This window comes from Corythoichthys intestinalis, chromosome 6, assembly GCF_030265065.1.
Source record: "Corythoichthys intestinalis isolate RoL2023-P3 chromosome 6, ASM3026506v1, whole genome shotgun sequence".
Lineage (NCBI taxonomy): Eukaryota > Metazoa > Chordata > Actinopteri > Syngnathiformes > Syngnathidae > Corythoichthys > Corythoichthys intestinalis.
In genome coordinates this window covers 45,664,202-45,689,025 of record NC_080400.1, presented here as the reverse complement: position 1 = coordinate 45,689,025, position 24,824 = coordinate 45,664,202, and the positions used below count along the sequence as shown (strand labels likewise).

The following is a 24,824-nucleotide window of genomic DNA, read 5'->3' as shown; positions in this document are numbered from 1 at the left end:
CCTTGATAAATGCACTTTCCTGGAAGTTTGGGGCCTCGAAAAATGGGTCTCACGCCTCCAGTTGCTAAGAGAAAGGAGATCTCGATGTATGTTTGTGTGGAACTGTAATTCATCCCCAACAATAACATAAAAACTATTCCATTCTTGCCAGAACTAGTAAAGCTCTTTACAAGGCTATTACAATCTCTTGTACTCCTTAAAATAAGATTCGCTGATTTCATGTGCAACAAGTAGAATCTATCGAGAGCCAGGCGAGTGGGCTGAGTCCTAGTGGCGACGAAGCCAAGTGAAGTCGCTCCCGGCCGGATTAAACAGTGTCTGGCGGAGGGGGTGTGGAGGTTGCAGGAAAAACGTGAAAAAAAGAGGAAGTGGTCATGCCATAAAAATATGGTACTAAACCACAGCAAATGCACTTGTATGCAGTTAAATTCTACTTTATTTGTACAGTTAATCACAAAAGTGAGTACACTCCTCGCATTTCGGCAGATATTTAAGTATATCTTTTCATGGGACAACACTGACAAAATGACACTTTGACACAATGAAGTCTGTGTGCAGCTTATATAATAAGAGTGAATTTATTTTCCCCTCAAAATAACTTAAAATTTAGCCATTAATATCTAAACCCCTGGCAACAAAAGTGAGTACACCCCTTATAAACTACGTACATCCCTAAATGTCCAAATAGAGTACTGCTTGTCATTTTCCCTCCAGAATATCATGCGATTCGCTACAGGAGTGCTGTCAGCATTGCTGCAGAGATTGAAGAGGTGGGGGTCAGCCTGTTAGTGCTCAGACCATACGCCGTACTCTACATCAAATTGGTGTGCATGGCTGTCACCCGAGGAGGAAGCCTCTTCTGAAGATACACAAGAAAGCCCGCCCGTCTTATCCAACCATAGGACATGGTTCCAGTAATCCATGTGCTTTGTTAACATGTCTTCAGCAAACTGTTTGCAGGCTTTCTGCAGAAATGCGAGGGGTGTACTCACTTTTGTGACACAGAGTATAGTGCTCGCTTGGTTAAACTCCAAACTACTCACACAAGGGCTCAAATGCACTGTAGCCAATGTGACGCGGGACAATAATGAACACGACTTCAGAACAAGCGTGTAGCAGCGATGAAGTAAATTTATTTTATTTTCCTTCATTTAATAATTTAGATATTTCTTTGATACCTCAAAATACTTCCAAACCGCAAACATGTTGGCTTTGAGCCAAATATGTTACTTCTCGCTGTGTTTTGATTGTGTCATCACAAGAGGACAACGGTTCTTCACACTATTCGGTGGTAAACTTTCGGTCTTTTAACCGAAAACTGAAAATGCAACTTTAGCTATTTTCGGCCAAAGGTTTTCGGCACCGAATTTTTGGTCACATTATTTTGTTTATTTTAACAAATGATAGTGGAAGGATTTCAGGATGTTTCTTGCATTCTTTCATTTTTCTGATCGCGGCCCTCAGAGAAAAAAAAAGTTTGTATACTCCTGCTTTATACTGTAGTCTCAATTTTAAGGTTTCAGTGGGGGACGATTTTATTACATAAATTGAGTATGCGTGTGGTCAGCAGAGGCTGACTGGTTAGCACATCTGCCTCACAGTTTTGAGATCAAGGCTTCAATCCCGGGCTCTGGCCTTCACCAGTTTCCTCCCACATTCCATAAACATGCATGGTAGGCCAATTGGAAACTCCAAATTCTCCATAGGTATGATTATGAGCATGATGGTCTCCTTCTGCCCTCTGATTGGCTGAAAACCAGTTCAGCGTGTACACTGCCTCCTGTCCATATGTAGTTGGGTTAGGCTCCACCGCCTCAGCGACCCTTTTGAGGATAAGTAGTATGGAAGATAAATGGATACATATGTGAATTCTATTTATTAACACAAGTTTTATCAAATCGCTGTGTGTCCACAAATAGTCATAAATGCATTACGTGTATAATAAATGAACAGGGCTGCCGACTCAACTGTTTAAATAGTTCCTGTAATTTTATTACAACAATATGTCAGTGTTTCAAACACAAATTCCTACATACAATAATGCACAAAACTGCACTATAGTTTAATATAACCAGAGTCATACAATGGCAACAAATCATTAGTAAAGGACATACAGTTGTATGTGCCAATAGCATGTACAGTATATGGATTTACAGGTCAGGCTGCTTCCTTTCATGTCACTAAAAAAAAAAAAAAAAACTCACCGGGTGGAATTCATTAGATATTGACGACCCTCTTTGTGAAAATACTAAGGCGTAGAACATTTTTCATGTTGTGTTTTCAGCATTTCTGACGAAAGAAACACATTCACATTCTCAATGCTTTAAACACCTAAGAGCTTTAGGGCAGAAATGAGACGTTGAGTATGAGGGTTCGCATTGCTCGTGGTTTCATTCCTCTCCATCCACTGTGCCAGGGCTATAAGGTATGTCTGCAAATTTGTGTCAGTCCAACAGGCCCATCATGCAATGGAATTCTCACACAATGACCGAATGCACACAAGTAACATAGGATGGGACTGTCCCCATCTTCAGCCACGCTTACATGTAAGAGTTTTTCTTCCAAATAAAATGGCATCAGAGAAGCTGACTCGGCTTGACTGAAAATGGATGAAAATAGAACACACACAAACTAGCAGTAAGAGGTCCAGCCTGTGATACATTCAGAAGCCTTACCCAAGCAGAAAGTTTGCCAAAGCACCTGAGCTGGTCCCATTGCACCAAGTATCCCACCCTTGTACCCCCCAAAAACGGACCAAAGAGTTGCTTCGTTGTTGTTTTGACAGAAATATTATACAACTAATTATTTTCCATGGTCCCTGATTAGCTACATTATTTTGTATTCAAAGACTACACAAGGACTAAAAATGTATAACAGCGTTGTGAGCACAAAAATTTTTTTTTTTAAATGGTTTAATCAATAATGCTGCCCACTTCTCGTGTGCCGGCTTGACACTCCAGTTCCCGATCTCACACTAAAGTGAGCTCCTGTGCAGGACTTTAAAATATACTATAAACAGTATTTCATATTTTAATATGTATATACAATCTTTATTTGAAGAGATTTGGCTGTAGCTTTAGAAACCCTGGTCAAGTTGACATCAACTATAAAATAAATAAAAAAGTTCAATTCAGGTACTGTGTTATCAGATTGTCACTGCTGAGACGAGCCAGAGCGCATTTCTGAAGGCTGATGAGTCGAGTGGTACGCAAATCATCTGTTTGCTGAACTATGCTGTGGTCCAAGAAGAAGAGTGATTTAAAAATATATAAATAGACAAGCATCTTTCAAGTGACAAGTCGCTAGGCCCAGTATTCTTTACGAAGAAAAGATGGATAACACAGTATAGGTAAGCCAAGGAAATGTACTCGCAACAATAGTGTCAACAACTGCACATTTTAGACTGCTCACATCATCTCTCAGAAAATTGTTGGGGGGGGGGGTACATTAAATTATATATGAAATCTGAGATTGTGTTGAGACAACTATACAGAATAAAGGCTCTGTGTGATCACTTTACATCACGTTCTCACAGAGTTGACACAAAAACACACTCGCGGCATCCACACAACACTCACAGCTTCAGTTCATCTGTGTTTAAGAGTCTTGTTGAGGAGGCCAGGCACATGGTTCTTTAGTCTTGTAGTCACCATGATTGTGCTCAAAGTGTCCATAAGTGGTCAAATACGCGCCCCCTGCTGGTGGGCGACCATTCATGAGCCAGAGTCCAGTTTGGGCTGCGGCTCCTCTGACTGGCTCTGAGCGTTTTCACACTCTTGGTTCAACTCCTCATCTATCTCCCCCATGTCCATTTCAGGAAGGCTCTCCTCAATGTGGTCCTCTGCGGCATCCTTGCAGTACAGACACTCCTGAATACATAAACGTTCCCTTGGTTAAAGTTAAATAAAAAGCCTTACAAATTGTGATTCGAAATTTCTCTTATTCCTCAAACATTTGCAAGAAATTGGGTCAAACCTTCACATTGATAGCAGCAGGTAGACCCCCTCTTCTCATCCACGGGTGTTCCTCCAGCAGTTCCCTGCGTTGGTCTGACGAGAAGTGGGGCTGGCTCTTCTGCATCTGTCTTAGTCGCTCCTTGTCTTCCCGCAGAATCTTCTGAATGTCCCTGTTGGAACAAGCAATGGACAAATCTTATTTTCTGCTTCAAGTCTTATTCCATAATTCCAGAATTGAAGGACACATTAGCCTTCGCATCCCTGGTTTATGCAAAACATTCATCAATAAGAGGAAATAAACTATCACAGACTCGATTAGCATATCTTAGAGATCAATGGCAGTACCAAGCATTTGATATTTACAATTAGGGAAGTCCATCAAGCCCAATCAATACATTTTCAGAGGATTGGAATCAGATGTAAAGGATCGGGTCGTTAAAAAAATGTAAGCATTTTTTAAAAAGTATTTACTCATTGGTTGCCATTGACAGCGATAGACGTCTAATCCATTTTGACCTGCAGGGCTGATGGATATCGTTTGATCAGGTAAATCACATTTTAGGCACTACCCCAGACTTATTTGATGTGTAAAAATATTTTTTTCAAGTCAAGCATTATTTTTGTCTGAAGTCTTTTTAGATTTTGTCACAAGCAGTCTTGTTTTCGTCAACAATGAATATAATGAAAATATTTCGTCAACGAACAATTTTTTCATGATGATGACGAGACGATAACGAGCTAGAAACGTGTTTTCAGAGACTAAAACATAACTTTCGTCTAGGGCTGTCAAAATTATCGCGTTAATGTGCGGTAATTAATTTTTTTAATTAATCACGTTAAAATATTTGACGCAATTAACGCACATGTCCCGCTCAGACAGTATTCTGCCTTTTGGTAAGTTTTACAGCAAGGCTTTTTGTGCTGTCTAACAGCGAACTCTTGTGGTCGCTTTGCGACATGGTTTATTGTCTTCTTGCCAGTTCAATATGGCTCGGCCTGACGCCTACGTTGTAATGTTGTGCTTATATGATCCTTGGACAAGATTTGTCCGTAAGTATGGTTGTTGTAAAGAATGTACATATTATGTTAGTAAGCGAAATGTTCTATTTTTTGTATGAGACGCTTTTTGTTTATGTTTAGTGAACCTGTATAGTGTGCTAAGCTAACGTTGTTGCTAATGCAATACTTGGGTACTTTTTTTTGTAGTTTTACGACGGGCTAAAGAGGACGATGGGTTGAGGCCATTTGATTAATAAATCAGATGGAAAAAGGAAGAAGTCTGATTTTTAAAGCGTCGTTCACTAGCTGTCTAGCTTTGGAAAAAGTAGACGCTTCGGAGTGAGGACAGCATAGACAGATTTAAATGACAGTAGAGTGAAATGCCCACTACAGTCCTTATGTACCGTATGTTGAATGTATATATCCATCTTGTGTCTTATCTTTCCATTCCAACAATTTATTTTACAGAATATATATATAATTTACCGAAAAATATAGCATATTTTATAGATGGTTTGAATTGCGATTAATTGCGATTAATTACGATTAATTAATTTTTAAGCTGTAATTAACTCGATTAAAAATTTTAATCGTTTGACAGCCCTACTTTCGTCACATTTAATGTTTAGTTAGCCTGCATTGTAGCAGTGTTGGTTGTGTCACTCATGTGTCATGCTGCGCCCCTCTGATTCACAATTGTCCTCTCCAGTCTCCAGGCTTGCACACACGCTAAGATTTGTTTTCTTATCTTGGCCAGAGACAATATACAATGTTGCTTTAGCCTTAAAGGTCTGTGCTGAGTGATCGACACACACTAAATGTAACTTATATGTAATAAAAGACATCCCTGTTTCAGCCAGAACTGTTGAACGGCGAGTGGAGGAGCTGGCAGAAAGCATGAGAGCACAGGGCCAGGGATCACATTAAGGTAGGCATTTTATATTTGTGATATAAAATCTAAAATCGTGCATATAATTAACTGTTTAAGTTGCTAGTGAACAAAAAAAGATGTAAGAGTAGGCTGTTCTGACTTTGCAGGTTAAAACAGCCTGCTCTGTGCTGTATTTTTTACAATATGCATTTATTTTTTAGTTAATTGATAAATGAAGAATGGTAGTTATATGATTTCAATGTATGTCCATGTTGTTTTCTTTGGAGTAACATTACAGCTCTGTTGAATATAAAAATTTGGATGTGTGTCATTAATTTTGGTGTGGCACACTGATTGAAAAGAAAATTTGAAAGTGGCACTCCACAACAAAAAGGTTGCTTACCTCTGTCTTAAGCCAAACAAAACACTGGTCACAAGACAAGTAAATCTCCTCAGGAAAAATACATGTTTTAATATTTGCATGTAGCTTATTTAAGATTTGAAGGGTGGGATGTAAAATGTCCTCCAATTCTGGAATGACCACGATTCAGCATGAGAACTTCAGTGTTGTCCTCACCTGCATGGCATTTGATAGGTCATCATGACCTTGTCATCTGCGTTGGCCATCAGCAGCCAAAGGGGCTCCTGGAGAACATATTTAATAAAATGCTCTCTCTCGCCTTTGCCTGACACATTGGCCTGTGATTGGCCACCGTCAGAGTCTCCTTCGCTTCTTGCTTTGTCTCTGGTTTTAGTCTTGGGGTCGTGTTCCAAAGAATCAATACTGCCAAAGTATTTGCTTGTGTTGCTGCTCCCTATTTAGTGTTTGAGAGAGAAATACATGAAAGTCCAATCAAAGGGTGCTTTTGAGCCATTTTCTCTTAGCATTGATTCAATTTTATTCAAACCTGTTCTGCTCCCTGAAGCGCCGCTAGCCGATGTGCCGCATCCATTGCAACCAGAGCCTGATCCTGAGCCAGACCCCGATCCTGATCCGGAGCCCATGGAGCCAGATGTTGCTGAACCAGTGCCAGAGTGAGAATCCTCCTGCTCTTGGAGGAGGATATCCAGGAGGTCACAGGAAGATGAGTGGCCATCACTGCGTGCGCCTTCTTCTGGTGACTCAACCTGCATCATTACGAGACAAGGAAAAAAATGCTGTAGCAATTGTATACAGACCTTTTGGAGATTTTGAACATTTATTTTCAGAGGAATTAATCAATATATTTTGTTAAAATGACATATTTTTGTTGCTGCTTTCTATTATTTCCCCCCTCATTTGCCATTAAAAAAATTGTATTGTAGTGGAGGGTTCACTCAATTGGTCCCTCCATCCCCCTCTTCCTTGAAACCATTCACCTAAAACTACAAGAAAATTTACATGAGGTGTGATATTGAAAGCACTCACAGAAAATATTGTGTTCTGAAACCTCAACTGAAGTTCAAATTAATATTTACAGATATCACTCTGATTACTCCATTGTTAGTGGAAAAACAACAGAAATTCAACTTTTCAGCCGTCTCACGGGCCACAATTTTGTCCAATTATGCCCCCTGCTGTTGACCACAATAAAGATTATAACGTCCACTTGGCAAGCATGCAAATATCACGAGCTTCAGATATTTACTTTTTAAAGTGGATTTTATTCACAAGTCGCTAGTTGATCTAGTGCTGTGGTTCTCAACCTGGGTTCGATCGAACCCCAGGGGTTCGGTGAGTGAGTCTAAGGGGAACCCTATTTTTGTATGCTGATTACATCTAGGCAAAGTGGCTTTTTAGACCAGGTTTTGAACTGGTTTGATCCCAATTTATAGACTTAATCCATTTCTTTTAACTTCTCGCCTTCGATCGGATGGGAGGAGGAACTGGTTTGCTCAGTGGAAAGTTGACTCACACTTGGTATAAGGGAATACAACAGACCAATGGGCAGCGCAGCTTCAAATGTTGACCTGTTTATAAAAGGTGCTGTCAAAATGAGAATAATTTTGAATGGGTATTTGCAAAATGCATTAGCTTGGTAGCTTACATACAGCGGTTTTCAATTTGAAAAAAATGCTTTATTATCTAATTCCGAAGGGTTCAGTGAGTCCTAATGTTAAACTCGTGGGGTTCGGTACCTTTACCAAGGTTTAGCAAGGTACCTTTAGCAACCACTGATCTAGTGGCTGTTTCGCTCATCTCGAACAAGCCCTGTAGTTGTCTCATTTAACCAAAATCCCCAATATGATTATGCCTGTCCCAGTTAAGTTAGGTGACAAAAGGCAGCGATCTAGACAGAGGTGATCTTAAAAATGTAAATCTTGTTTATGAAATCGATTGATGAAAACGAATATGACGCGTCAACTAGTCCGTTAACTGCAAAAAAAAAAAAAAAAAAAAAAAAAAAAATATATATATATATATATATATATATATTCAATACTTTAGCATTTTTTTTTTTTTTTAAATCAGATTTTTTAAAAATTCTTTTTGTTCAATCTAATGTTTTATTTAGCCCATCAATTAGTCAGGTGGCTTACTAGTAACCTCTATCTACTGTCTAAAGAAGAATGCTCAAACGGCTTTCCAAACAGTTAATTTGCCAGAACGATATTTAGATATAAATTAGATGTGGACTTTTTCCAATATTTAGTTCTATGGTAAAAATCCCCTACCTGAAGATTTTCAGCCTTGGCCTTTTGCCCTGCATCTCCAGCTGTAACTGAACATGGTGTTGCGCTGGCTACCTGGGGTCCAGCAGAGGCCGCTGTAATATCCTGGCGTTCCACAGAGCGCTGGCCTTCTTCCATGCTGAGTAGATTGAGCTGCAGAGGCGAGCTGCACCGAGACTCGAACAGTGTCGGTGACGTGGTACGCTCACGTGCACCAGATGCCGGGGTTGAGGAGCGTGAAGCTGCCCCCTCCCTTGGCTCCAAACCTGGAGCTTTAGGAGGTTGGGTGTTCAGGCCATATGGGAAGGGCTGCGCTGGATACGGGGCTTGCGTGACAAACGGAGTCTGGACTGAAAAAGTGGGCTGGGCAGTGAAGGGCTGCTGGGCAGGGTAGGTCGTAGGGCGAGCCTGGAAAGGCTGCTGGGATTGAAAGGCAGTAGGCACAGTGAAAATCTGTTGGCTGGTGAACGGAGGTTGTGTTTGGAGGGTGTACGCTGGCTGCGCAGGTTGAAAGGGCTGCTGGGCATTAAACTGAGGTTGCGTCTGGGTCTGCTCTAGGAAAAACGCTGGTCTCTGAGCAGGTCCCATTTGGCCCAGGGGTCCCATTTGTGGGTAGAGGTAATTTGGTAGCACCAAGGCCACCATAGGCGTAACGATGGGTGCGGGAAAAGGAGTGGCAGTGGGAGGGACTTGGGTGCTCTGGGCTTCTACAAAACCTGTCGAAAGGGAAGGGTCAGGAAGGGTGACCTGTGCAGGCGCAGCAGGTGCCGGTGGGTAGAGCTGGTATGCTGGCACCATTGTCGGGTAGGACACATTAAAAGCTGACAAGGATGCCTCCGACGGGGACCATGACGTTTGGTTGAGACCCTGGAGAGGGGGGCGGGGTTTGCGGTTTGACACAGCGCTGTCTGACGAATCAGGATGCTTCATGCGTGGCTTCTTGGACTTTCTATTGCGGTTGCCCTTTTTGGCGGTAATCTCTGGCCTGGTGGTGCCCTGCTTAGCAGCACCTTGTACTCCCGATGGTTCTAAAAAGAAACAGGAGTAGGTTAGAAACATGTCCTTTTGAACTTACAAACTGTTGTGACATCTGGATTTAACTAAAATAAATTAGGCAGACGCATCACAGAACGATGTACTGAACAGTCTGGGGAAAAACACATTTTTAAAATTATTACGTCCAATGCATTCAAACTGGGAATAGTTGGCAAAGATCACGATCATTCACTGTCAGCTCTCAAATTTCAAATGGATTGGCCGTACATCACCATCAGAGGCCGCCAGCAAGTTAACTATTGGAATATTTTATGCACCATATGTATGTGTTGTGTGGTGATTTTTCACACCCACAGTTGGCAGTTATAGCGCCATCTCAAGGCAGTTTTGCATTATTGATTTGCGCAATACAGCGATCCCTCGCTACTTCGTGCTTCAAACTTTAAGCCCTCAGTCTATTGCCGTTCTTCCTTTCAATTTAAAAAAATAAATAAATACAGTATTTTATAGAGCTGTCCCGATCCGATCACGTAGTCACTCACTCTCCCTCATGCTGCTTTTCTTGGTCTGGCAGAGCACTGCAATAGCGTACTGCACAAATGCTATTTTTAGACCGTGATGTCGCCATCGTAACCCGGAAGTGGGTCAACATGGACACGCTCTTGCATACAGCCCATTTCATTATTGCTTGTTTTCTCAGGGTAAGCTTTCAAAAAAGAACATGCTGAATAAACACTGCTGCGACGGAACTTGTAGAAACGACTCTAGACATTACGACATAAGAAGGATGTTTTCTTCATACGTTTCCCAAAGCCAAAAACTGAAGAATAAATAACCTGAAAAAAAATTAAAATGGTATCTGACTGCCACTGTTGTTACCTTTTTTGTTGTAAAAAAAAAAAAAATAAATAAAATAAAATTTAGTATGAGGGAAATGTAATTACAGAATTAAAATGTGTTTTTAATTAAAAAATTAAAAGTGTTCGTTGGCTGTCACTGAGTAGCATTTGCAAACGCTACATGAAAATAGCAATGTAAATTACCCCCAAGAATGGTCAGAGACGTAAGACAACCAGAGGATATAATATATAAGAAAGAGAGGGCATATTGTGGTCAAGGATATATTGTTGAAACAGGAGAATGTATTTTCAGTGGCGTAAGGCAATGCACACAAGAAAAAGGTGTCGATAAAAAAGCTACCTCTGGATCAGGTCGGCTCTTTTTTCCGTCTTTTTCAGCCCTCGACACTCAACCAGTGAATTTGGCACCAGGGACATCAGTTTGGGACATAATTGGTAGGTTTAGCTGAGTAGACATCTCGTTTGTACACTATTTCCATGCATTTTGCATTAGGGACCAACACGAGCTTGACCCGCCTAGCAACAATTGCTAACATCATGAATATTAATGAGCAAAAGTGTTGGTTTGCGTGTGGTACGCCATTGCTTGTTAAAGTTAACGATGATTGACAGGCGTTAAGGTTGAGCCGAAACTTCAAGGCGCTGCATGTGTCAATCATCGTTTAGCTTGTTAAACATTTGCTGTGGCAACTCACTGAGCAGCGTGAGCAGATTTGAGTGGACTCACTCAATGAAGTATTTAAATGAAACAAGCATTTTTCTACGTTTTTCTTGTTTAAAAATAATTTGGTGGGGCAGTAACATGTTTAAAACTTGTCATAATTATACATTTGAAGTTCTTAAAAACCATTTATTAAAATATACATAAATGTTTTGTTTTATTTTTATACTTTGGGGGGAAAAAGTGAAAAAACATGTCTCATATGTATCTCTTTCCAATGCTAAATTTGAAAAAAATACATTGAGTTAAAAAAAAAAAAATAAATAAATAAATAAAAAAAAGGCTTTTTCACTCTTTTCTGGTCCCCATTAAACGCGAAAAACGAGGGATCACCGTATAAGCACTGTAGAGATGAGTATCATGTACTTAAATTTGATCAAAATTGCTGATTAGTGAAGATAAAAAGAACTGATGACATCGTTTAGGTGATAAATATGATCAATCCTAGCAGCAGTGTTGTTAATAACGGCGTTACAATATAACGGCGTTACTAACGCCGTTATTTTTTTCAGTAATGAGTAATCTAATTAATTACTTTTCTCATCTTGGCAACGCCGTTACCTTTACTGAGGCGGGAAAGGCGTGCGTTACTATGCGTTACTAAGTTGGTTGAATAAAAAAAAGTCTGAGAGAAACGGACTCACGGGGACGAGAGCAGAGCAGGAGTGGGGAAGACGCCGTTGCAACCGCGATGCTAGATGGCTCCAATAATACCTGACTGCAGCCATAGCCGACAAACTACGCCCACATGACACGGTAGATATCATATTATAGAACTAGATGCACATGACAGACACTGCTGCATTGCCAACATGTTTTAAGGACTACATGCGTTTGTAAACAGCCGCCATCTTAAAGCAGTAGACCTCTCAGGAAGGCCCGGATGTAGAGATCCTTCCTAGCGAACCTAAGTAATTATTTAAAATCTAAAATGCTCCTAAATCGGCAAAATCTTAACTTAAATCTATCTTTAAATGATGAAACAGTTTTAAAACTTACACATGTTTAAAGTAGACAGAAGGGAACTAATGCAATAACGGGAGAAATTTTAACAACTTTAACGATTGATTCACAACTTTAAATGACTTCCACACATAGCAAAGGTTACTAGCTAGTTATCGCAATACCCTTGTGTCTAGTTAAGTGGAGGGTAAAGAATTGGGCTTGGGCCAATTGTCCCCCAAACCCTTTAAGCTTCACATTGTGCGACCTGTTTTTTTTTTTTTTTTTTTTTTTTTTGAGAAAAAAAAAATATCACTAGTTACTTTGCCAAGTAACTAATTACTCTTACATTCCGGTAACTGAGTTACTAACGCAATTACTTTTTGGGAGAAGTAATTTGTAACTGTAATTAATTACTTTTTTAAAGTAAAATTAACAACACTGCATGGCACTAAATGCGTTAGTAGACAGCCGCCATCTTAAAGCAGTAGACTTTTTAGGACGGCTCTGTTGTAGAGAACCTTCCTAGCGAACCTAAGTAACTTTTTATCTAAAATACTTCAAAATCGGCAAAATCTTGACTTGAATCTATCTTTAAATGATGAAACAGTTTTAAAACTTTCATATGTCGAAAGTAGAGAGAAGGGAACAAATGCAATAATGCGAGCAATTTTAACAACTTTTAACAGTTGATTCAGGGTAAAGGGTAAATTAGGGTAAAGAATTGGGCTCGGGCCAATTGTACCAAAAACCTTCACAAAAAACTTCACATAGTGTGGCCAATGTTTTTTTTTTTTTTTTTTTTTTTTGAGGGAAAAAAAAAAAAAAGTAATTATCACCAATTACTTTGCCAAGTAACTAATTACTCTTACATTCAGGTAATTGAGTTACTAACGCAATTACTTTTTGGGAGAAGTAATTTGTAACTATAATTAATTACTTTTTTTCAGTAAGATTAACAACACTGCCTAACAGTACCATTACATGACTGCGCTGAAGTGCTTTTATAAGGTTTATCAAGTCATGGTTGGATGAATTTGCTGTGGGAAAACTTGACTGGCCTTGAACTTAAACTTTGTGATGGACCCCCCAAAAATGTTTTTAAAAATAAATAAATTAATTAATTTAAAAAAAAAAAAAAAAAAAAAAAAAAAAGGAATAAGCCAGACCTTTTCCAACACTAGTTACCTGACATAAAAAAAATGCTTCATAAGAGTGGTAGATTTAGTAGCAGCAAAACGAGGACTGGAAGACAGACTGCTGATACAAAGGGCTCCAAACTTAATGTGGAAGTAGAATGAGACTACTGAAACTACCCAAATTAGAAGGAATGAAAAAAGTCGGTAAAAACTGACTGGTAACATGTTAAATGTTGTTTACCTCCAGGATTGACTGGCCCCTTTTGCCTGTGCAAATGCGTGGAATAGTCCTTCTGGAAAGTCCTGGCTTTACAAAGTTCTCGGCAGCGATTGAGAAAGGCCTGCTCTTCCTTCTGCGTGTGAGCCGCCAGCACCTGTTTGGTTAGTCCCAGCCGCTTATAGGCCTCTTTCTCCTGGCTCACCGGAGACACCAGACTAACGTGTGGGGCAGGGGGGGCTGGGCTTTCAGCCACATCCTCGATTATTTCTGCCAAAAAAGTCATAAGTCACATATTCAGTCACTTTCATCTAACACCCTATGGTGCTCTTAGACTACTTTTGTATGGCATCTTGCCACTGCTATGTTGTACTAACCAGAGAGAGTAATAAAATACACCTTGTGTCAAGTAGGGTTCATGCCCCCGATGATTTATGACTTTGACCTATGTGACCCCGCCCCCTTTGATTGTAGTCCTTTGATCTCTATTGTGATGACAGATGATTGATGACCCCTCCCCCCTTCCCCTTTGATCGTGGTCCTTTGATCTCTATTGGTGCTGACAGGTGATTGATGACCCCCCCCCTTGCCCCTTTGATCGTAGTCCTTTGATCTCTATTGGTGCTGACAGATGATTAATGACCCCAGCCCCCCTTTACCCCTTTGATCGTGGTCCTTTGATCTCTATTGAGAGTAATAAAATACACCTTGTGTCAAGTAGGGTTCATGCCCCCGATGATTTATGACTTTGACCTCTGTGACCCCGCCCCCTTTGATTGTAGTCCTTTGATCTCTATTGTGATGACAGATGATTGATGACCCCTCCCCCCTTCCCCTTTGATCGTGGTCCTTTGATCTCTATTGGTGCTGACAGGTGATTGATGACCCCCCCCCCCTTGCCCCTTTGATCGTAGTCCTTTGATCTCTATTGGTGCTGACAGATGATTAATGACCCCAGCCCCCCTTTACCCCTTTGATCGTGGTCCTTTGATCTCTATTGGTGCTGACAGATGATTAATGACCCCCGCCCCCCGGACCCCTTTTGATCGTAGTCCTTTGATCACTATTGGTCATGGCAGATGTTTAACAACTTTGAAGTTTAGCGCATGCGTGCTTGGCGTGTTATGGGTTATGTCCGTACATGTCCCCCCTAGAAAAAAACGTAGTGTGTGGAGGGGCGTGTTTAGCGCATGCGTGCTAATGCGTGTTCCGGGGACATGTCCGTACATGTGAATCGGAAGTAGTAGGGCGTGTTTAGCGCATGCGTGCTAATGCGTGTTCCGGGGACATGTCCGTACATGTCCTAACGAAGAATCGGAAGTAGTAGGGCGTGGCTAGCGCCTGGGCTAGTCGTAGCCAAAGTGCGCTAACCGGCATTCTCAACAAGCTACCGTGAGGGGAGCCATGATTAACGAGACGTGTGTTAACATTAGCCGGGAACGACCCAATGCGGTCACGGGTGCCCCCCGCAAAATGCAGATGTACCTAAGGCGTGTGCAATACCCGCCTAGTGAGGAGCTGGAAGAGGTTAGACCTTTACCTGACTCAGGATCATGGGGGTTCCGGTTCAACTATGCGATGGGTGAGCTGTGTTTCTTCAGTAAATATGAGGACAACGACAACATGCTGCCGGCTGACATAGGCATGCTTAATTCTAATGATTGGGGTGTTATAAAGGACCTCATACCTGGTGTGTTGGATAAGTGTTTATCTTCATCGGAAGCGTGGGAAGATTTGAGCTTTGTTTGGCTCTCCAGAAATTCAAACAGTGGACGGTGGTTCTTCAGAGTGAAGATTAAGTTACAAGAGGGTTTGGAGAAGGAAGATGATCAAAGCGTCTGTCATGATGAGTTGGAATTCCAGTTAGAATCATTTAACAGCGAATGCGGAGTGTTTATGATCATCATGGCGGTCCCTCTGTTAGATTGGAATGATCTGATGAGGGAGTTCTCCGTGAGAATCTCCGCCCTCTTCCAAAGCAGCCGTCTTTGGCATAATGAGGTGGGCGTTAAAAAGGCGTTAACGTTTGTGTAGCCAACCTCGCGGTACAAAGTTATTTTTTTAAAAAACAGAAGCCCCACCCCAACTACGCCCCCCGCCTCCCAATAACGCCACACCCCCTTTTCATGTATATATACCACAGATTGGCGGGGCACATAGCTCACTCCAAACCTACAACGGAGCCGCTTATATCACTTTTTTGAAGGAAACTCGATGATGCCTGGATCCAGACCGACTCGGAGACGTTTGTCCACCATCTGGACACCGTTTGAAACGGATCGTGGAGTAGTGTTTGAGGACGATATGGAATCTAATACCCCACTACTCGCCAGTACTTGGACGGAGAGCGTTACCTGTGATGGGCCTGAACTCGTCAACCCTACCGCTGAGGATGGCGAAACACAGCAAGCTGATCCTGAGCCATCATCGGCCATCGGGGCGGACGATCCCCCACTACCGATGCATGCGTCAGGGGTGAGATCAGCCGCTACCAGGTCTGAGGACTCTTCACAGCCAGAGTTGACTGAGAACGTCAACCCTAACGCCGAGGATGGGGAGACACAGCAAGCCGATTCCATGCCGTCGTCCCCCCTCTGGCCGCCTGAGGCTCCACCACCTGTGCGCACTCTGCGACTCATGAAGAGGTCAGCGGATTCTGATGGCACACCAGCGGGGTCGTCTAACTCTGAAGAGGCAGCCCCTCCTTCAAAGGCATCGGTAGAACCTCTCTCGGGAGAGCACCCATCCTCAGACTCTAAAATAGTATTGATCCAGGGCACGTTTGATTTCAGGGGTAAATGAATTTGCGTTCACCTCAGAGACCTTATCAGAGATATTCTTAGCCTGTTCGAGCTCCAGGAGAATTATCTCCGCCGCGGTTTCAACTTTTTTAAGCTCGGCCTTATACTCGAACAGGTTCAGCATGAATTGGATGCTCGGAAAAAAGTTTGGCGTGTACAAATGTCGAATCACAAAGTGGAAATGATTGTTATAATAATAGTCTTCGTTTATATAGAGACATGCATGCTCTTTTTGACTGGGGTGGCAACCATAGCACTCAGATTCCATGTGTTTTTCTAACACTCTACTAAGTAGATGGTAAATTGTTTTCTTAATGCAATCATATTCGTTAAGCATTAGCCAACCTTTTTGAGTCTCTCGAAAAATAAGCTCGCCATTCTCCGCCTCCTTGAAGAACTCGGAAGGTGCCAAGTAATGTGGTTGAGGGGGTGTCTCGAGTGGCAGGGTCTCTTTTAAAGGTTAGACGACCCCGCTGGTGTGCCATCAGAATCCGCTGACCTCTTCATGAGTCGCAGAGTGCGCACAGGTGGTGGAGCCTCAGGCGGCCAGAGGGGGGACGACGGCATGGAATCGGCTTGCTGTGTCTCCCCATCCTCGGCGTTAGGGTTGACGTTCTCAGTCAACTCTGGCTGTGAAGAGTCCTCAGACCTGGTAGCGGCTGATCTCACCCCTGACGCATGCATCGGTAGTGGGGGATCGTCCGCCCCGATGGCCGATGATGGCTCAGGATCAGCTTGCTGTGTTTCGCCATCCTCAGCGGTAGGGTTGACGAGTTCAGGCCCATCACAGGTAACGCTCTCCGTCCAAGTACTGGCGAGTAGTGGGGTATTAGATTCCATATCGTCCTCAAACACTACTCCACGATCCGTTTCAAACGGTGTCCAGATGGTGGACAAACGTCTCCGAGTCGGTCTGGATCCAGGCATCATCGAGTTTCCTTCAAAAAAGTGATATAAGCGGCTCCGTTGTAGGTTTGGAGTGAGCTATGTGCCCCGCCAATCTGTGGTATATATACATGAAAAGGGGGTGTGGCGTTATTGGGAGGCGGGGGGCGTAGTTGGGGTGGGGCTTCTGTTTTTTAAAAAAATAACTTTGTACCGCGAGGTTGGCTACACAAACGTTAACGCCTTTTTAACGCCCACCTCATTATGCCAAAGACGGCTGCTTTGGAAGAGGGCGGAGATTCTCACGGAGAACTCCCTCATCAGATCATTCCAATCTAACAGAGGGACCGCCATGATGATCATAAACACTCCGCATTCGCTGTTAAATGATTCTAACTGGAATTCCAACTCATCATGACAGACGCTTTGATCATCTTCCTTCTCCAAACCCTCTTGTAACTTAATCTTCACTCTGAAGAACCACCGTCCACTGTTTGAATTTCTGGAGAGCCAAACAAAGCTCAAATCTTCCCACGCTTCCGATGAAGATAAACACTTATCCAACACACCAGGTATGAGGTCCTTTATAACACCCCAATCATTAGAATTAAGCATGCCTATGTCAGCCGGCAGCATGTTGTCGTTGTCCTCATATTTACTGAAGAAACACAGCTCACCCATCGCATAGTTGAACCGGAACCCCCATGATCCTGAGTCAGGTAAAGGTCTAACCTCTTCCAGCTCCTCACTAGGCGGGTATTGCACACGCCTTAGGTACATCTGCATTTTGCGGGGGGCACCCGTGACCGCATTGGGTCGTTCCCGGCTAATGTTAACACACGTCTCGTTAATCATGGCTCCCCTCACGGTAGCTTGTTGAGAATGCCGGTTAGCGCACTTTGGCTACGACTAGCCCAGGCGCTAGCCACGCCCTACTACTTCCGATTCTTCGTTAGGACATGTACGGACATGTCCCCGGAACACGCATTAGCACGCATGCGCTAAACACGCCCCTCCACACACTACGTTTTTTTCTAGGGGGGACATGTACGGACATAACCCATAACACGCCTAGCACGCATGCGCTAAACTTCAAAGTTGTTAAACATCTGCCATGACCAATAGTGATCAAAGGACTACGATCAAAAGGGGTCCGGGGGGCGGGGGTCATTAATCATCTGTCAGCACCAATAGAGATCAAAGGACCACGATCAAAGGGGTAAAGGGGGGCTGGGGTCATTAATCATCTGTCAGCACCAATAGAGATCAAAGGACTACGATCAAAGGGGCAGGGGGGGGGGTCATCAATCACCTGTCAGCACCAATAGAGATCAAAGGACCACGATCAAAGGGGAAGGGGGGAGGGGTCATCAATCATCTGTCATCACAATAGAGATCAAAGGACTACAATCAAAGGGGGCGGGGTCACAGAGGTCAAAGTCATAAATCATCGGGGGCATGAACCCTACTTGACACAAGGTGTATTTTATTACTCTCTAACCAGTGTTACATTTCTAGCTTCATTGCTTCGTTCTTATTCTGAGGGAACTACACATTTTAATAGTGAATATTAAACTTACCAGACTCCGGTTGAGGTTTCTTGTCTCCCACATGCACAATGGTGCTGCTATAGCTACACTGAGATGTGATTGACACAACACTTTCTGCCTTGCTCGGTAAGGGAAGGGGGCCCATTGGCGCACCAACCACTGCTGCCTCGGACTTCTTGAGCACTTTCATGTTTGACAATCCAGGCTGGCCCTCGAGCAACAAAGAATCTGAAGAAAAGAGTCACTCATTTTTGGCTTCCAGTCTCATCACTAAATTCAATAAAATTGCAGCTGAACAGCAACAATGTGAAGTGTAATTTCTCTTGCTCGAACAAACGCACACATAGTGTGTGTGTGGTGTGTGTGTGTGTGTGTGTGTGTGTGTGTGTGTGTGTGTGTGTGTGTGTGTGTGTGTGTGTGTGTGTGTGTGTGTGGTCCTCGTCATCAGCACAAACCTGTGTTTGAACCGCCAGGTGCTTGCACAGTGTCCTCTGTACATTTCTTGCCATCATCAGAGTTGGAAGAGGTGGTGTTTGAAGAAAACTGGTATTTCCTCTTTACAGTTATGGGGATGTTACAACTCTCCAGATAACTGCGGAAAGGTACAGTAGAGTAAAGTGTTACATTTGTATATGGCGGAAAACACAGACAAGACTGAAAAAGCAGTCTCTGCTCTTGCACTCCTCTTTAAAAGTAACTGCTGTATTTTAAGCTAAAACTACTGTTGTGTTTGATAGAACAATATGTCTATATGCTGCCATAGCAGATTCATGGCACATTAAGCCCCCGAACTATTTTTAATTTGTTCGTTTTACCCTGAAAACCCCCGTTTACAGACGTCGCGCGACCGCTTTTGTTTCAACCCAGCCATAAAACGAAGGTAATTAATTATATTTATCATTCAAAATGTCTGTCGTTTTTAGCTTAGAATCATTCACTGATGTCTCATATTTCATAAAAAAAAAAAAAACGACTTTAAAAAATTATTCACTCACATATTTTTAACTTTTAAACAAATTGTGTCACAATGAAAAAAATGGCGTCTCTAAAAAAGTCACGGACATCTACCTCATAACTATCGCTTTAAATGTATCTTTTTTTGTTACTGTCGCATTCATCCGATATGTTAAATTATAAATATTTGATCCAAACAAAAAAAAAGTTGAAAAAAAAAAAAAACGTTTAAAAGGGTAAATATATGAAAAAGAAAATCTCGACCACTCCTTGATGTCTGCGATTTCTGCATCGCAAACTTGTTATATTACCATGTTTCACCCATAAAATCCCCCCAAAATCCAGCTGTGGCCATTCACAGCTGTGTCTTGACACTCAGTGATACATGCTACTTGGAGTTTTGGGATCGGAACAAAGTACAGTAAGTATGCGATAATATCTCGTTAAAGTCAAGGCGTCTGTAATTCTGTTCTCGCGTGCTCTCACCTCCAGATAGGGTTTTGCTGTTTAAAAAAATATTTAAAAAAAAAAACCAAAAAAATGCCATCCTGCTCAAAAATTTTCTTTCCCCAGAAAATTGAGATTTTAAGTTTTCCATGCATATCGGACAGTTTTGAAAGTTGGCTAAATTGGGGGTCACTGAGTGGAACTTCAAGTCACCTGAGTGTTTTCCGTCATACACAAATACACACACACCTATGCACACACGGAAATGCGTACACACTTACCGGATAACACTGTCAAGGCAGCTAATCTGCTGGTAAGAGCAGACAGTTTGGTCTTTGAAGGTGAATTCATCCATGCTAGCTGCAGTACTATCTCTTGGTGCAGAGTCTTTCAGACGTACCAATGGACTCTTCTGAGACACTGCTGTTCAGAAAAAAAATTCTTGTGTCAGGAAAAATACAGTTTGCGAATCATGTGTTTAGTACTGCTACTGTGTTAAAAAAAAAAAAGGAGCTTGTGTGAGCTCTCTCCCTCTCAGCATATTACTGTATGTTAGGATTTTTCAAAGTATAAGAGCTAACTGTATGTTCAAACAGAATTGTATTTAGTCTCTGACAAATTCTGTAAAATAACACAGGGAAGTGAATTCTCAAAATAACTAGTTTTGATACTGAACTGAACTCACCATCTGTGTTTTTCTTTTCAGGTTTGGATGGATATGGGGCAGGTGATGGGGGAGGGGAGCGCAGGCAAATCTGTGAGTCCTGATTCTTCAGCATGTGAACTCCCTTACAAATCTCCTGGAATGTTCTGGTGGGCTTGGCTTTACTCGTCTCCTCAGCGGTGTTCCCCACCATCACATTCCCGTTGCTTTCGCTGGATGAGCCATTGCTCACCTGTTGTTCATGGGAGCCATTGCTGCCATGGCTACCATAACCACTGGATCCCATATTGTGAACCGGCTAAGGATAAAGAGTTTGTTAAATAACTGACAATAGCCTGCGTTATAGCGTGTTTGAATTAGTGTACATACTTGTAGGAGTAGCCTGTGGATCTGCTCACTAATTTCTTGAATGTCGGAGTCCATCATCTTCCCTTCATTAAAGGCCAAAGCTGCAAACACATCTTCATTCATAGGACCCCTGAAAAAATGTGGGACGATTGTCAGTAACACATGTTGAGTGAGTCAATTTTGTACTGAGATTAGATCAGAGTGGTTTCTGTGCATTGAGAGAATAAAGGTATCGTGTAATTGTCAGGCAGAAATGAGCCTTTTTTTTTTTAAATTGGGGTTTTCCACCTTTGTGTAAAATGAGATTTTTTTTAAACGCTTTAAATATAGCAATGTACAGTATAGTGTAGTGGTGGTTGACAGAATTGTAGAAAACCCCATTGTGTAAAATGAGATTTTTTTTAAACGATTTAAATATAGCAATGTACAGTATAGCGTAGTGGTGGTTGACAGAATTGTAGATGAATACAATCCAAATTGGTCATCAAACTAATGTGCGCAACACAGACTTACATGCGGACTTTGTGCCTCCCAATGACAAAGGAAACTTTGCGGCTCCAGGGGTTTACAAAGCTGGACCAGCTGGTGTCAATTGTAATGTATTCCCCATTTCTTGCACAGAAGCGAATCGAGGAGTGGTCGAATGGCTGACCAGCATACTTCAAAACTGTTGGCGGAAAGGAAAAAAACTAAAGATGCCAAATACATAAAGCCAAGTTATTTATTAATAAATGTCCAATTTGTAACTAGAATAGTCAGACCATATATGCTGTTTATATCTAAATTTAAAAAATCTATCCTTACTCTTGCGGTGCACGGCAAGCATAATTGGCCTGTCGCTTGGGTGCAGATTGAGTAGAACAGGTGTCCCTATCAAGTCCTGGGGGAGGTAACCCAACAGTGGAACAGCCCTGATGGGGGACATGTTCAAAGTTCAAAAAGACTTTTGCACACACATCAACATAATAGAAAAGTTCACAAATGCAATCTCTTATTCACCTTTCATCCACATCCTGAAAAACGCAGTTAGGTGTGTGCGTAGTGGTGAAGATGCGCTTGTCAGGAGGGATTCTTGGTGCTAGGAGAACGTAAAATCCGCTACGTTAGCCGTGCTTAAAATCTAATCAACTTATGTCATGAAGCAAAAAAGTACATTTTAAAGTTTACAATGGACCATACTCAAGTTCATGTTTATATACTAATAATTAAACTGGTTTAGATCATAGCAAAAGCTATTATGAGCATGCTCACCTTCATAACCAGAGTGTACCCTCTCTGCCAGTAGGAGGCAGCAGAATTGCTCCTCAGACAATTCCGCATCTTGAACTTTCATTAGGTAAGGAGTCATGCGGAAGGGATAGTACTGCATATCCCCATAGTGTTCCTTTCCGCCACTGCAACACACACACACACAACAATTTTAGTTGGTTTTGTTTGATTTATATAAGTCAAGAAGACTTGCACACGTGCGTAAGCTTGGGTTTTAACTTGGCTCATCAGTACTGGGATATTTCCAAGCAATGTTGTAAAAAGAGTAAGGACTCTTTTTCAAAAAGATTTGGGACCAATGGCTGTGCCTTTAAAGCAGCTTCAGACTACGTAGTTACTTCAGAGAAGGTTCTTATGATGATTGAGCCAGTGCTTTTCTGTAGTGTGTTGTGTACGGTGGCGAGTAGAGCAAAGTACAGATGTGCTTATGGAAAAGGGGGCGGCTGAATATCAGAAGCTGGCTGAATATCAGAAGCTCACAGCTATGACCCTACACACTGTCTCGTCTCCTGCTACTTTGCTTACTCAGGGATTGTTAAAGCAGAAATCTATGAATGCGCTTTCACTCACCTGATGCGGCAAAAGAAGGATTTCTCCTGCATGCACTCCGTGGGAGACGACTCTGAATAAGACACGGAGAAGGGTGGAGAAGCAGGATGACTATATAATCAAAATTGGGCATTTCCTTAATCACCCATCCGTTGAAGTTTGAATGAGAAGACAGTGTCAGTGAAGTCATACTCATCATGACCTCTATACAGTCTATGAATTCTAAGTTGGACAATATCCAATTGATTTTGCATCTCTAAATGTGCCCATTTTCCCCAAAGCAAGGCCTATATTTTGATGATTGTAGTAGGATTGCTGGCAAGAATAATGTCCGCAGTTCAGAAATAGTTCTGTTTGGAAAACATCGACAGCATCGCATTGACTTGTGCTGAGTATAGCTATAAATGTAGTTTTTCACATAGAAATAAGATAGATGTTTGTTTTTTTTACTTACAGGCTTGTTGGTGTCATTTTACATGAAATTCTACACTGAAATGGGATTTGTAACAGATTTATAAGTTACATATTCAAAGTGGAGTTGAGTGCAACAGTGTTACTTATACAACGTTGCACTGGCCATTTAAAGAGAAGTTTATCTTGATAGTGCACTAAATGGAATAATTAACTAGAATTGATTGAAAAATAACTTGAATAATTCATCAACTGATGCTTTTTTGTTGGATCAACAAAAAAGAGATAAAATACAAATTAATGAAATAAGTAAAATATAGTGTTTTTGCTCCACTACTTAGGCTGCAACAACTAATTGATTAAGTCGATTAAAACTGCCAACTGCACCAACTAATGTAATCGATTTTGCCCCGTTTGGGTCCTTGTTTGAGTGTAATGTAAGGTTACGCGCCTGGTCGTGATTCGAGCAAGAGAGAGGGAGTTCACTGCTGCAACTGCGGTTGGGTTGCTGAATCAATAATATTAATAAGGTTATGTCTAAACTAGGACGGATAATGGGCTTAAACCTTCAAATTATTATACTATTTGGCATGTTGGCTACAATAATGTATTTCTTGTCCGGATATATTATTACACGGGCTCGAGAGCCAGCTAATTTGTTAAATGCCGGATATCCTGTCTAGTGTAGCCGCTGGCTACCCGTGTAAAATCGGAGCGAACAGAAATGACGCCATCGGGCGGGCCATCACCATTTTTTTGTGTGGCATTACGGCATCGTGAACAATGGAGGCGAATGGTAGGCGGCTTTCCTGCTACTCTTTTGGCAACTGAAAGAGCTTGTAAATTTTAAGCTTGAATATGTCCAGAGAAGAAATTGAACAATGCCCACAAATTATAAGCTTCCGGTTCAGAAGAGACCTGCATGGAAGATGACATCACACACGAGTTTGTGCAAATGCAGGCGTCCCTTGCAGAAACGTGGCGTTCATAAACGCACCTTAAACTTTGTGCGGACCGGACAGGTATAAAATATAGTCAGAATTACATTTGATTACGATTGAATCGATTAATACAATTGTCTCTTATGTCGTTGGATTCAGTGTGCCTCAGTCAGAGGTGAGTATATGAAGCCAATTGTATTGTTTGTACTCTTTGTTAGTAAGATGTTACTACTTCGCATGGAGCGCTAAGCTAGTTAACGATTATGCTAAGTAGTGTCATAAATGTCCGTTTTTATTGTGTTTTGGAGAAGCATATGGAGAAGCACCTAATATAACAACTTACAGTCTCCTTTTAACACAAACCCAAACTGTCATACATGAGTGTGTTTTGTAATTGGATTGGGATTGTATGTAAGAATAACTGCTTGATAAAGAAAACTGATTCATTAAAGTCTGCCTCCTCCTTATTTAATTTTGTTTTTTAGTTTGTCTAAAGAAAATAAATGAGTCATTGACACAATTTATATCATCGCTTTGCCCACAAAAGAAAAAAAAAAAACAACTTTAAATGAACAGGACTTTTTTTCTGATTTGTGTACTAAGAAATTATTTAATGTTTTATACTCAAAAACTTTATTAAAAACTTTTATAA

General features: G+C 41.6%; 1 protein-coding gene across 4 annotated transcripts in view; it reads right to left on the bottom strand.

Annotated features, from left to right (window-relative positions):
• Positions 1-1,970: 1,970 nt before the first annotated feature.
• LOC130917459 (period circadian protein homolog 2-like) overlaps positions 1,971-24,824 on the bottom strand; it is a 34,204-nt gene continuing 11,350 nt past the window's right edge. For 2 of the 4 annotated variants that reach the window (XM_057838882.1, XM_057838883.1), the window contains exons 7-22: positions 22,842-22,893; positions 22,254-22,396; positions 22,002-22,080; positions 21,807-21,913; positions 21,516-21,669; positions 21,024-21,132; positions 20,676-20,952; positions 20,272-20,413; positions 19,045-19,181; positions 18,620-18,817; positions 13,378-13,623; positions 8,482-9,506; positions 6,735-6,954; positions 6,404-6,641; positions 3,976-4,126; positions 1,971-3,869 (exon numbers count right to left, since the gene is read on the bottom strand). In XM_057838882.1, coding sequence (XP_057694865.1) covers positions 3,714-3,869; positions 3,976-4,126; positions 6,404-6,641; positions 6,735-6,954; positions 8,482-9,506; positions 13,378-13,623; positions 18,620-18,817; positions 19,045-19,181; positions 20,272-20,413; positions 20,676-20,952; positions 21,024-21,132; positions 21,516-21,669; positions 21,807-21,913; positions 22,002-22,080; positions 22,254-22,396; positions 22,842-22,893 — 3,434 coding nt within the window. In that variant the 3' untranslated portion in view covers positions 1,971-3,713. The remainder of the gene's footprint in view (positions 3,870-3,975; positions 4,127-6,403; positions 6,642-6,734; positions 6,955-8,481; positions 9,507-13,377; positions 13,624-18,619; positions 18,818-19,044; positions 19,182-20,271; positions 20,414-20,675; positions 20,953-21,023; positions 21,133-21,515; positions 21,670-21,806; positions 21,914-22,001; positions 22,081-22,253; positions 22,397-22,841; positions 22,894-24,824) is intronic. The other 2 variants (XM_057838884.1, XM_057838885.1) reach the window with 2 other exon arrangements.